The 13885-nt window shown below is 43.5% G+C and overlaps 1 protein-coding gene across 5 annotated transcripts in view; it reads right to left on the bottom strand.

Annotated features, from left to right (window-relative positions):
- APMAP (adipocyte plasma membrane associated protein) overlaps window positions 1-13885 on the bottom strand; it is a 30378-nt gene that overhangs the window by 3999 nt on the left and 12494 nt on the right. For 2 of the 5 annotated variants that reach the window (XR_015138748.1, XM_086331181.1), the window contains exons 3-6: window positions 13693-13808; window positions 3498-3590; window positions 1646-1762; window positions 380-554 (exon numbers count right to left, since the gene is read on the bottom strand). Coding sequence is in view for 4 of the 5 variants with exons in the window: in XM_086331181.1 (XP_086187307.1) it covers window positions 380-554; window positions 1646-1762; window positions 3498-3590; window positions 13693-13808 (501 nt within the window). In the remaining variant the exon portion in view is untranslated. Of the gene's footprint in view, window positions 1-379; window positions 555-1645; window positions 1763-2791; window positions 2951-3497; window positions 3591-13692; window positions 13809-13885 lie in introns of all 5 variants that reach the window. The other 3 variants (XM_086331183.1, XM_086331184.1, XM_086331182.1) reach the window with 3 other exon arrangements.

Raw genomic sequence — 13885 nt, 5'->3', positions numbered from 1 at the left:
GACCAGTTCCAGGCTGGCCCTGGAGAGCCCCCCAGGCACCCCCCTCCAGACAAGCCTACGGTCAGTTCTCTCGCTAGCTCACACCAGGGTGGGTCACCATGGCTCCAGCCTCACAGGAGTTGAGGTTTCCTGCCAGGTGCTAGACCACGCCCCACACCCTCAGATGGCCTGGCTGTTCTTAGCTTCATTTCTCCAAAGAGAAGTGAGAACATCTCGCTGCCCTGTTGTGTCTACCACCTATTTCCAAGAGACATTAAGATCCCCCCTTAATAGCTGAGCAGATGCTCAGAAACACCCACCAACTCCTGGGCGTGATACACTCTCTGACGTCATCCTGCCCATCTACAGCCGCCCTGGGCAGAGTTAGGAGGACACTCACCGCCCATCATCCGTCCCCTCCATCAACAGGAGCAGATAATCTCGTCTTTGCCATTTGCTGCTAGAATCCGTAAAGTAAATCTTCCTCCCGTCCCGAGTTACTGTAAGATCGTTCAAGAAGGACATTTTCCTCCCCTCAATGGGGGTCTCAGAGGACAGCAGCAGTTTTACTTCACCTGAGGGGATGGGAAGGAAGAAAGAAAGAAGAAAGGGGGGAGACTTGCTTTCATTCTAAAAACATGTGGCTCAATAGTTTCAAACTATTAATCAACCTAACTTATTTAAAAGGAAAAACTAAGGGAGCTTCCCCACTCCCTATGTCAGAAGATGCAGTACTTCGCACAGTGTTTCCCTCCTTTCTGTTCAGTGATGAACTTTTTAGAAGCCCACTAAAGGCAGAATCCTCCCTATGGATGAGGAACTCCTTTCCCCAAGACCAACTGACTTAAAAATCTGTGAAGAGTCTGGGGATAATAAGGCAATTTTCTATTTGAGAGAAATACACAATGCTCCCCTCACCTGCTTTTAAATGTGAAAAGCAGGAGTAGTATAAAGTCTTTTCAGGCTGTAGCACAGACACTCATGGAGTGCTCAGTTCTCTTTACGTCCAACCCCATTTAAACCCCCACAACAATCCCCCAAGGCAGGCCCTCCCGTCAGCGCTACTCTGTGGTGAGGCAAGCGGACTCAGAGGCTGAGTAACTGGCACATGCCGGCACCCGGCAGAGTGGGGGCCACCCAGGGGCCCTGTGCACCACCCACAATGACAACTCCTCCCTCCACGTGACCCTCCCAATTAAGCACACACAGCAATATCACAGCACTGGTCCACAGGACACCATGACCAGTCAGGGGAGGGAAACAGCAGAAGCAGCTGGAGGAAGGAAAAGTAAAAAGACAAGAGATGAAGGGGAAGGAAAAAGAGAAGACTGAGAAGCAGAAAACAAATAGGGAGCCCAGACGGACACACAGAAAAGTGAAGATAGGAAGAGGAGCCTCACACCCTCGGAATGAGACCTTCTGGGACCCGGTGGTCAGGGGAGAGGAAGGTATGAACCTGAGACAGGCTCGAGTGAGGAGCCACATGACGTGAATTCTGGTGCTCTCTGCAGGCAAGACCTTCAGTACCATTCGGTACGTAAGAAAAATACCAGGGTCTCCGGTAGGCTGTACTGAACAAGTTCTACTAAACCCATTTATAAATAAATACACACTTATTTAAAAGATCCACAATCATCACAGAAGGAAGCAAGTTACTGGCACGTACGTTTCCAGGGATTTACTTCAAACAGTCCTTTGTACGCATCAACCACAAAAAGGGTCCCGTTGGGGCCGGCCCGGATGCCTAGGGGTCTCCCACAAGCAGGCTCGTCATCTCGGGTTTCTAGGGAAACAGACAGGAATCAGTGGCTGGCCCCAGATTCTGCCTGTAGCCCATCAGTGTCCAATTACCTTATCTATCCCGTCCTAAACCTGCATCGTGCTGCAGAGAACAAAACTGACCGTGGCATCAGCCCCCACCGTGTCCCAGGCCCTGAGAGCTTAGGATGATTGTCCAGTCTGTCCAGAGGGCCCACCAGAGAGTCAGGATGTGGACACACGCACAGCAACTGGCACTCAAGGATCACGCTCACATCAGCGTTTGGAGACTCAAAACAGTCAGCGCAGGCATAGGCTCCACCCCCAGATCCCTTAGCAGACAAAGGCCCCTCCCCTAGATCCCCCAGCAGGCACAGGCCCCACCCCCGGACCTCCCAGCAGGCACAGGCCCCTCCCCTAGATCCCCCAGCAGGCACAGGCCCCACCCCCAGATCCCTTAGCAGACACAGGCCCCAACCCCAGATCCCCCAGCAGGCACAGGCCCCACCCCCAGATCCCTTAGTAGACACAGGCCCCAACCCCAGATCCCCCAGCAGGCACAGGCCCCACCCCCAGATCCCTTAGCAGACACAGGCCCCACCCCCAGATCTCCCAGCAGGCACAGGCCCCACCCCTGGATCCCCCAGCACTCCAGGAGTGGGGTTGAAGCCCCACAGCTGGACCTGAATGCTGTGCCCGTCCAAGGACATGGCAGGGTCCCTCCACCCATCATAAAGGAAAAGCTACCATTTTACTCCTTAGATCCATTCTCCTGTTCTACTACCTATATTCTTTTTAAACCTGTGGTAAAGCATATTTAGTGCTGGGCACTCACTGTAGGGCACTTCCCACAGGATGCTTACTGCAGGGTACTTACTAATGAGTGCTTATTGCAGGGTGCTTACTATTGGGTGCTTACTACTCAGTGCTTATTGCAGGGTGTTTACCAGAGTGCTTACTGCAGGGTGCTTACTACTGGGTGCTTACTACTCAGTGCTTATTGCAGGGTGCTTACCAGAGTGCTTATTGCAGGACACACTGCAGAGGCACTTACCATGCGTGCTTATATTAGGATGCTTATCACAGGATGCTTACTGCAGAGGCACATATGGCCACAATACCGAGTGGGAAAGCAGGTTGAATACTCATAAGCAGGGTATAATCCCATCACTTACAACCATGTGTGGGTGTGAGTCCATGAACAGAAAGAGATCTGAAAAGTTATTTGTTACATTGTTAACAAGTTACACCTGAGAAGACTCTAGGTGATTTTTACTTTCTTCTTTGTGCTGTTCCCATTTTACTATAAAAATGCATCATTTTTACAAAAACATTCTAGCTCCTAACAAAAGGGAAAGTAAGTCTGTGCTGCTGATGCTGCTGCTAAGTCGCTTCAGTTGTGTCCAACTCTGTGCGACCCCATAGATGGCAGCCCACCTACCAGTGCTTAAATAGTGAGTTTCTAAAACCTGAGGGACTTAAGGGTAATTCACTCTGGATGAAGGGCTGAGGTCCACGGTAGGCTAGTGCGGGAATGCACTTTGGCACCTGAGGAACAAAGCCTAGCACCTCCCACTGAAGCTCTGGGGTGCGTGCTGAGGTGAGGGGTGTGAGGGGCCTGGAGGGAAAGTATGACCACAGGGAGCCTCAGCTGGACAGCGGGGCTCTCCTCTTCCAAAGACCTGACTTCCAGGAAACAGCTCCTCTCAGCACCTTCCTTGGGTGTCTGAAGAGACACAAAGGTGGTCACCAAAACTTACTGCACGGGCCTGAGCCAAAGCGAGCAACGGTCTCTACTTCACCATTTTCAAGTTTTACAACTCGGCCATCTGCTGTACCCGTGAACATCACATCTGTTCAAAGACAGGAAGGAATAAGGGTATTACTAGGTTAGCCTAAGAACTATGCTCTCACCACCACCTACAACAGAGGTGGCCAGTCTGTGCTTTGTTTCCAGAGAGGAAACGGCAGTTTTGAAAATGAAACCAAGTGGTGTCTGGGGCCAAAAGCCTTAACAAGTGCAGCGATAATGCCATAGGGGCCTTGGAACCAGCATGGGAGTGACCCTGAGGCTGGAGCAAAGGCACAGCAGACACCAGTCAGAGATAAAAACAGGATTTGCTACCTGCAAAGAAGTGGGAACCCTCAGGCTGATGCTCAGCACTTTGGTCTGTTCACATCTGCCTCATGGCAGTGTCTAATTGCTGAAGGTGACTATCCAACCAAAGGGAAACAACTGCTGGGAAGGACCCTGGGTGTAAAATCAAGTGCTCGCTTCAGCAGCACATATACTAGAATCAGAACCACGCAGAACTTGCAATGATGTGCAAATTCATGAAATGCTCCATATTTTTAAATGTAAATATTGCAAACTCTAGGTGAGCCACTAAAAAAAGTATTTAAAATAAGTATAACTGATAGGCAAAGAATGGACAGAAAAGAGAATCATATAAGATGCTCAACTGAACTACTGAACTCCCAAAGTGAATGAGAAAATAAGGAAGAAAATAACATAAGCAATGAATAGAAAACGGTAACAAACATGCGAGAGAGTAATCCAACAACAGCTGACCCTTGAACAACTGGGGGTTAGGGGGCGTCAACCCTCTGCACAGTCAAACATCTGTGGATAACTTTATGGTCAGCCCTCACATCCTCAAGGTCCTGAATCTGCGAGGTTCTGCATCACAGGATTCCAGACCCATGGATTTAAGTAACTGTGGATGCAGCAGTGCTGCAGAATGTGTTCAATGGAAAAAAAATCCATGTTTAAGTGAACCTGAGTTGTTAAAGGGTCAACTGTATATCAATTATCATTTTAAATATTAATGGCATAAAAACCTCAATTAAAAGACAGAGATTGTCATTGAGTGTATTAGAAAACAAGACACAACGAAATGCAGTCTGTAAGAAGCTCTCTTTAAATATACAGACACATAGAGATGAAAAATGAAGGGGTAAAGAAAAATACACCACACTACCACTAATTAAAATAAAGCTGCAGGGCTAGGAACATGATAAGGGATAAAGAAGACCATCAGGTAACAACAAAGGTCAACTGTAGAGGAGACACAACAGTCCTTAACATGTATGCGCCCGATAATAATTGTCAAAATACATGAGGCAAAACTGATACAACTGCAAGGAAGCCCAGGAATCCAGGATCAGAGGAAAAGACCCCAGCATCCCTCCCTCAGAAACAGAAAGACCCTGACGGGCAGCAAGATCCGACTGCACAGCACAGTCAGAAAACAGGGAGCTGGCTGCAACGTCCTGGGGTAAACCATAATGAAAAATTAAACGGAAAAGAATATACATATACGTATAACTGAGTCACTTTAATGTATAGTGGAAATTAACACAACACTGTAAATCAACTATATGTCTAAATAAATAAATGGACAGATCCTGCCAACAAAAAATCAACCCTAACTGAAGCCCATTCGCGTATAGCCAGTGCTCCACAAGAGAAGCCACCACAATGAGAAGCCCGTGCACTGCAACAAAAAAGTAACCCCACTCGCCACAACTAGACGAATACCCAGTGCAGCCAAAAACAATAAATAAATAAGAAAATCAATAAAGACACAGTTGAACTCAACAGCACCATTGATTAACTAGATATAATTGACACCCTTCAACACCTCATCCAACAAACAGCAAAATATATATTTTTCTTGAGTTCACATTAAACATTCACTAAGACAGACCACATTTTGGGCCATAACATATGCCTTAATAAGTTTAAAAGAACAGAAATGATATAATGTCTGCTCTCACACGAGCATGAAATTAAACTGGAAATCACTAAAAGAAAGAGCTGAAAATCCCAAACTACTTGGAGATTAAACAGCATACACTTCTAACTAATACATAGGTCAAAGAAGAAATCTCAAGAGGAATTACAAAACATTTTGAACTAAGTTAAAATGAAAATGCAACTTACCAAAAATTTCCTGGAGGCAGAGAAAACAGAGCTTAGAAAGTTACAGCATCAAAGACACATATTAGAAAAGAAAGAGACCTAAAATCAGTCATCTAAGCTTCCATCTTTGGAAACTAGAAAAAGAAGAACAAAGGAAACCCAAGGTAAGCAAAGGAAAGAATAAAAATTAGAGCAGATATCAACGAAATTGAAACAGGAAATCAATGAAGAAAAATCAACAAAATCAAAAGTTGGTTCTTTGAAAAAAATCAATCAAATAAATAATCCTTTAGCTTGGCTAACAAAGATAGAAATTACCAGTATCAGAAACGAAAGACCCCCTGGGCATTAAGAGGATACTAGAGAAACACTATGAACAAGTCTAAGTCCACAAATTTGATAATGTAGATGGAACAGTCCGATTCCTTGCAAGACACAATCTGCCAAAACTCACACAAGAGACAATTTGAATCAGTCTGTATCTATTGATATAATGGTCATCTGAGTTAAATTCACCCATTCCAGTCCATTTCAGTTCACTGATTCCTAGAATGTCAACATTCACTTTTGTCATCTCGTTTGACCACTTCCAATTTGCCTTGATTCATGGACCTGACATTCCAGGTTCCTATGCAATATTGCTCTTTACAGCATTGGACCTTGCTTCTATCACCAGTCACATCCACAGCTGTGTATTGTTTTTGCTTTGGCTCCATCCCTTCATTCTTTCTGGAGTTATTTCTCCACTGATCTCTAGCAGCATATTGGGCACCTACTGACCTGGGGAGTTTCTCTTTCAGTATCCTATCATTTTGCCTTTTCATACTGTTCATGGAGTTCTCAAGGCAAGAATACTGAAGTGGTTTGCCATTCCCTTCTCCAGTGGACCACATTCTGTCAGATCTTTCCACCATGACCCGCCCGTCTTGGGTTGCCCCACGGGCATGGCTTAGTTTCATTGAGTTAGACAAGGCTGTGGTCCTAGTATGATTAGATTGACTAGTTTTCTGTGAGTATGGTTTCAGTGTGTTTGCCCTCTGATGCCCTCTTGCAACACCTACTGTCTTACTTGGATTTCTCTTACCTTGGGCGTGGGGTATCTCTTCACGGCTGCTCCAGCAAAGTGCAGCCATTGCTCCTTACCTTGGACGAGGGGTATGACCATTATATCTACTACTGCGGGCAAGAATCCCTCAGAAGAAATGGAGTAGCCATCATGGTCAACAAGAGAGTCTGAAATGCAGTACTTGGATGCAATCTCAAAAACGACAGAATGGTCTCTGTTCATTTCCAAGGCAAACCATTCAATATCACAGTAATCCAAGTCTATGCCCCAACCAGTAACGCTGAAGAAGCTGAAGTTGAACGGTTCTATGAAGACCTACAAGACCTGTTAGAACTAACACCCAAAAAAGATGTCCTTTTCATTATAGGGGACTGGAATGCAAAAGTAGGAAGTCAAGAAACACCTGGAGTAACAGGCAAATTTGGCCTTGGAATACGGAATGAAGCAGGGCAAAGATTAATAGAGTTTTGCCAAGAAAATGCACTGGTCATAACAAACACCCTCTTCCAACAACACAAGAGAAGACTCTATACATGGACATGACCAGATGGTCAACACCGAAATCAGATTGATTATATTCTTTGCAGCCAAAGATGGAGAAGCTCTATACAGTCAGCAAAAACAAGACCAGGAGCTGACTGTGACTCAGACCATGAACTCCTTATTGCCAAATTCAGACTTAAATTGAAGAAAGTAGGGAAAACCACTAGACCATTCAGGTATGACCTAAATCAAATCCCTTATGATTATACAGTGGAAGTGAGAAATAGATTTAAGGGCCTAGATCTGATAGATAGAGTGCCTGATGAACTATGGAATGAGGTTCGTGACATTGTACAAGAGACAGGGATCAAGACCACTCCCATGGAAAACAAATGCAAAAAAGCAAAATGGCTGTCTGGGGAGGCCTTACAAATAGCTGTGAAAAGAAGAAAAAAGAAAAGCAAAGGAGAATAGGAAAGATATAAACATCTGAATGCAGAGTTCCAAAGAATAGCAAGAAGAGATAAGAAAGCCTTCTTCAGCGATCAATGCAAAGAAATAGAGGAAAACAACAGAATGGGAAAGACTAGGGATCTCTTCAACAAAATCAGAGATACCAAAGGAACATTTCATGCAAAGATGAACTCGATAAAGGACAGAAATGGTATGGACCTAACAGAAGCAGAAGATATTAAGAAGAGGTGGCGAGAATACACAGAAGAACTGTACAAAAAAGATCTTCACGACCCAGATAATCACGATGGTGTGACCACTCATCTAGAGCCAGACATCCTGGAATGTGAGGCCAAGTGGGCCTTGGAAAGCATCACTACAAACAAAGCTAGTGGAGGTGATAGAATTCCAGTTGAGCTATTCCAAATCCTGAAAGATGATGCTGTGAAAGTGCTGCACTCAATATGCCAGCAAATTTGGAAAACTCAGCAGTGGCCACAGGACTGGAAAAGGTCAGTTTTCATTCCAATCCCAAAGAAAGGCAATGCCAAAGAATGCTCAAACTACCACACAATTGCACTCATCTCACACACTAGTAAAGTAATGCTCAAAAATCTCCAAGCCAGGCTTCAGCAATATGTGAACCGTGAACTTCCTGATGTTCAAGCTGGTTTTAGAAAAGGCAGAGGAACCAGAGATCAAATTGCCAACATCTGCTGGATCATGGAAAAAGCAAGAGAGTTTCAGAAAAACATCAATTTCTGCTTTACTGACTATGCCAAAGCCTTTGTGTCGATCACAATAAACTGTGGAAAATTCTGAAAGAGATGGGAATACCAGACCACCTGACCTGCCTCTTGAGAAACTGTATGCAGGTCAGGAAGCAACCGTTAGAACTGGACATGGAACAACAGACTGGTTCCAAATAGGAAAAGGAGTTCGTCAAGGCTGTATATTGTCACCCTGTTTATTTAACTTATATGCAGAGTACATCATGAGAAACGCTGGACCGGAAGAAACACAAGCTGGAATCAAGATTGCTGGGAGAAATATCAATAACCTCAGATATGCAGATGACACCACCCTTATGGCAGAAAGTGAAGAGGAACTAAAAAGCCTCTTGATGAAAGTGAAAGTGGAGAGTGAACAAGTTGGCTTAAAGCTCAACATTCAGAAAACGAAGATCATGGCATCCGGTCCCACCACTTCATGGGAAATAGATGGGGAAACAGTGGAAAGTGTCAGACTTTATTTTTGGGGGCTCCAAAATCACTGCAGATGGTGACTGCAGCCATGAAATTAAAAGACGCTTACTCCTTGGAAGGAAAGTTATGACCAACCTAGATAGCATATTCAAAAGCAGAGACATTACTTTGCCAACAAAGGTTCGTCTAGTCAAGGTATGGTTTTTCCTGTGGTCATGTATGGATGTGAGAGTTGGACTGTGAAGAAGGCTGAGCGCCGAAGAATTGATGCTTTTGAACTGTAGTGTTGGAGAAGACTCTTGAGAGTCCCTTGGACTGCAAGGAGATCCAACCAGTCCATTCTGAAGGAGATCAGCCCTGGGATTTCTTTGGAAGGAATGATGCTAAAGCTGAAACTCCAGTACTTTGGCCACCTCATGCGAAGAGTTGACTCACTGGAAAAAGACTCTGATGCTGGGAGGGATTAGGGGCAGGAGGAGAAGGGGACGACAGAGGATGAGATGGCTGGATGGCATCACTGACTTGATGGATGTGAGTCTGAGTGAACTCCGAGAGTTGGTGATGGACAGGGAGGCCTGGCGTGCTGCGATTCATGGGGTCGCAAAGAGTGGGACACGACTGAGCAACTGATCTGACTGATCTGATCTGTATCTATTGAAGAAATGAATCAATAGTTAATAACCTTTCAAAACAGCACCAGGCTGAGATGGGTTCACTGATGAATTCTACCAAACATTTAGGAAGGAAGAAATGGTACCAACTTTCTATAATCTCTTCCAGAAAACAGAAGGAGAGTAATACTTCTTAACTCTTTCCATGAAGCCAGCATCACTTTAATACCAAAACCAGATAAAGTCATTTCAAGAAAACTACACACCAATATCTCTCAAGTACAAAGATGTGAAAATTCTCAATAGAATATTAGCAAATCAAATCCAAAATGTATAAAAGGAATTATACACCCCAACCAAATGGGATTTATCCCAAGTATGTAAGGCTCGTGTAGCATCTGAAAATCAGTTAAGTAACCCATAATATTAAAAGACTAAAGGAAAATTACATGAACTTATCAACAGATGCAGAAAAAGTATTGACAAAAATCCAACACCCATTTCATGATAAAAACCTTTAGCAAATTAGAACAGAGGGGAACTTCCTCAACTTGATAAAGAATATCTACGAAAAAACCTACAGTTAACATCATACTTAATGGTGAAAACTAGAAGCTTTCTCACTAAAATCAGGAACAAAGCAAGGATGTCCCCTTTCATCACTTCTTTACAATTAGCTGAAAGTTCTAGCTAATGCAGTAAGACCAGAAAAGGATATAAGAAGTATAAATAAAACTATCTTCATTTGTACATGACATGACAGTCTATGTAGAAAATCCCAAAGAATCAAGAACACTTAATTCTTGCAAACTAATAAGCAATTATAGGAAGGCTGCAGGATACAAAGATAATATACTAAAGTCAATCAGCTTCCTATACACCAACAATGAACAAGTGAAATCCGAAATTAAAATCAGAGTATCAGGTGTTTCACTACCTTCCAAAAAGAATGAAATATTTAGGTCTAAATATAATGAAACATATACACGATCTAGATAAGAAAAACCATGAAATTCAGATAACAGAAATCAAAGAACTTAATAAAGGGAGAGATAGCCCATGCTCATGGATTAAAAGATACAACATTGTCAAAAGGTCAGTTCTTCTCAACCTGAGCTCTAGATTCAGAGCAATCCCAGCAGCTATTTTGTAGATAATCTACAAAATAATCCTAAAGCTTACATGAAGAAGCAAACATATAGAAGAGCCAACACAATTCTGAAAAAGAACAAACTTGGAGGACGGACACTACTTGACTTCAAGACTTACTACAGGGACTTCCCTGACGGTACAGTGGTTAAGACTTCACCTTCCAATGCAGGGGGCACAGGTTTGGTCCCTGTTCAGGGATGCCTCTCGGCCAAAAAAAAAAACCAAAAAACAGAAGCAATATTCAATAAAGACTTAAAAAAAAAACTTACTATAAAGCTACAATAACGAAGCCAATGTGGTAACAGCAAAAGAACAGAAAAACAGATCAATGGAACAGAATACAGAGCCCAGCAGTAGACCACACAACTCATCTCTAACAGAAGAGCAAGGGTAACACAATGAGGTATAGACGGTCTCTTCAACAAATCTTGCTGAAACAACTAGACATCCACGTGCAAAAAGATGAACCTAGACACAGACCCTACACCCTTCACAAAAATTAACTCAAAATGGACTTCAGACCTAAACATAAAACAAAAAACTACAAAACTCCTAGAAGATAAAAAAGGAGAAAACTTAGCTGACTTTGCGTATGGTGATGACATTTTAAATACAACACCAAAGATATGATCCATAAAAGAAAGAATTGATAAGCTGGGCTTCATTAAAACTTAAAAATTTCTGCTCTGAGAAAGACACTGTCTACAGAATGGGAAGACAAGCCACAGACTGGAACAAAATATCTGCAAACAATGCATCTAATAAAGGACTTGCATCCAAAATATACAAAAAATTCTTTAAACTCAACAATAAGAAAATGAACAATCCAATTTAAAAAATATCCCAAAGACTTAAGACACCTCACCACAGAAGATCTACTATGGTGGAAAACAAACACACAAAATGATGTTCCACATCATATACATCAAGGAACTACAAATTAAAATAGCCATGAGATACCACTTCACACCTATTAAAATGGCCAAAATCTAGAACACTGACAGTACCCAACACCAGGGGTATGGAGCTACAAGAGATCCCACTCATGACTGGGGGGAGTGCCACTTCTGAAGACAGTTTGGCAACTTATAAAACTAAACAAGGTGAATGGAAAAATGAACTATGATACATCCAGGCAATGGAATATTATTCATTAATAAAAAGGAATGAGCTATAAAGCTATAAAAGACTTGTGAATGTGAAAGTCATTCAGTCATGTCTGACTCTGCAACCCCCATGGACTGTAGCCCACCAGGCTCCTCTGTCCTTGGAGATTCTCCAGGCAAGAACACTGGAGTAGTAGCCTTCCCTTCTCCAGGGACCTTCCCAACCCAGGTCTCCCACATTGCAACCAGATTCTTTACCATCTGAGCCACCAAGGAAGCCCAAGAATACTGGAGTGGGTAGAAGCGTAAAATGCATAACAGTAAGTTAAAGAAGTCAATTTGAAAAGACTACCTGATGTATGATTCTAACTCTAAAACATTTGGGAAAGGCAAAACTATGGAAACAAGAAACAGATCAGTGGTTGCCAGAGGCTTGGGGGCAGAGTGGGACAAAGAGGCTGAACACAGCAGATTTTAAGGGCCAGTAAAAATTCTCTGTATGATAATCTGATGATAGACACATGTCATTAAACCTTTGTCCAAACCCGTAGAACATACACACCAAGAGTAAACCCTGACGCAAACTATGGACTCCGGTAATGATGATGTGACAATGAGCAGTTGTCAACTGTACTCTCAATAAATGTACCATCTTGGGGGAGATGTTAATAATGCGGCAAGTAGGGGATGGAGGATATATGGTAAATCTCTGTATCTTCCCCTCCATGTTGCTGTGACTCCAAAATTGCTCTAAAAAGTAAAGTCTAAATGATGTTCATTGGTGACTCCTCTCCTGGCACCTCCCGAGGTGAGTGCCTCTCTCCACTGTCAGTAGCAGTGAGTCCAGGTGCCCTCATGCAGTTCACACCTGCAGGGGATAATCAGAAATGTCACCAAAGGACAAGCAGAGAAAAGAGAGAAAAGGAGGTGTGATGACAGAGCAAGATAAGGCATCAGGCCCAATGGAAAAGACAAAAAAAAAAGCATTCTCTGGGAGATCTGAGGTGGGGGGGAATCACTGGGACTCCTCAAAATTCCAATTTTAAATGTCAGTACTAGATTTCTTAACCAAAACCACAAAATTTTTGAAATTAATAAACAGCAATGTCTTTTTAAGAGAAACACAAAGCTCAATCACAAAATGCCCATCTCTCTTGAGCAATTCTGACTCTGCCAGACAAAAGCAACAACCAACTACAGAAACACCCAGTCCTCAGGCCAGCCAAAGAGCAAGGCTGGGAAAGGCAGGCTGGTTCATAGCTTCGGAGGTGGGGGCGCGGGCCTGACAGGCCTTCAGAAGGAAACGGAAGCATGGCAGTCACCCATGGCCGTTCCACCACGCTCTGGGGTGATGGCCAGCAAGCTCAGGTAACAAGTTGCAGGAAATCCTCACGTCTCAATCCTCGCCAACCTCTTCACTAACCGTATCTTTTGACTCCTAAGCTAAATTCTAACAGACAGGAAAGGCTTGTTCCAGGTTTCTACAGACTCAAGAATTAGACCCTGTTCTAGTCTGGAGGTTCGGGCAAGTCTAAAGCAGATGGTTACCCTTAAATGTACCCACCAAGATGACCATTAAAAAAAGTGGAAATACTGAGAACAGTTCCAATTCTTGTCAAAAATGAAATCTACACAAAGACAACCTGTGCTACATCAAGTAACACCTACCCAATTGTGACAAATGAGCTAAAACACCAGTGTTCACGTTTTTCCTTTCTCCTTTCATTTTAAAGGGTCCAACAGTCTGAGCAGAATACAGCTTGTCAGACAGGAACTCAAAATCACCCAGCACTAAAACAGCCTGCAACTCAGAGAGGCAAGAGGCTCCCTCGGCATCTGCTAGACAAACAGGCACAATCGCAGCCAAGAAGGCTGCCCAGGACTCCCCTTGGCACTGTCCCCACAGAACCCCGCTCAGGCGGCAGACAGCGCCAAGTCCCAGGGGTCTACTTACCCCCAATATTTGCTATGGACTCTGGCCCAACAAGCTGATTTTCAAATAGCCTTTCCGCCTGTTGTAACTTCGTGTTTGGTTGCAGCACACCAAGGAAGAGAGGGGGTTCTTTGAAGCTGTAAAATAATGCAATTATAGGGATTTGTCTATAAAAATATATGAAGAAAGTATTTACTGAAGCAGGTACCTGCAA

Source organism: Bos grunniens, chromosome 13 (genome assembly GCF_055505025.1).
Source record: "Bos grunniens cultivar Pamir isolate PY7600 chromosome 13, Bosgru_T2T1.0, whole genome shotgun sequence".
Lineage (NCBI taxonomy): Eukaryota > Metazoa > Chordata > Mammalia > Artiodactyla > Bovidae > Bos > Bos grunniens.
This window is presented reverse-complemented; position numbering and strand designations above follow the sequence as displayed.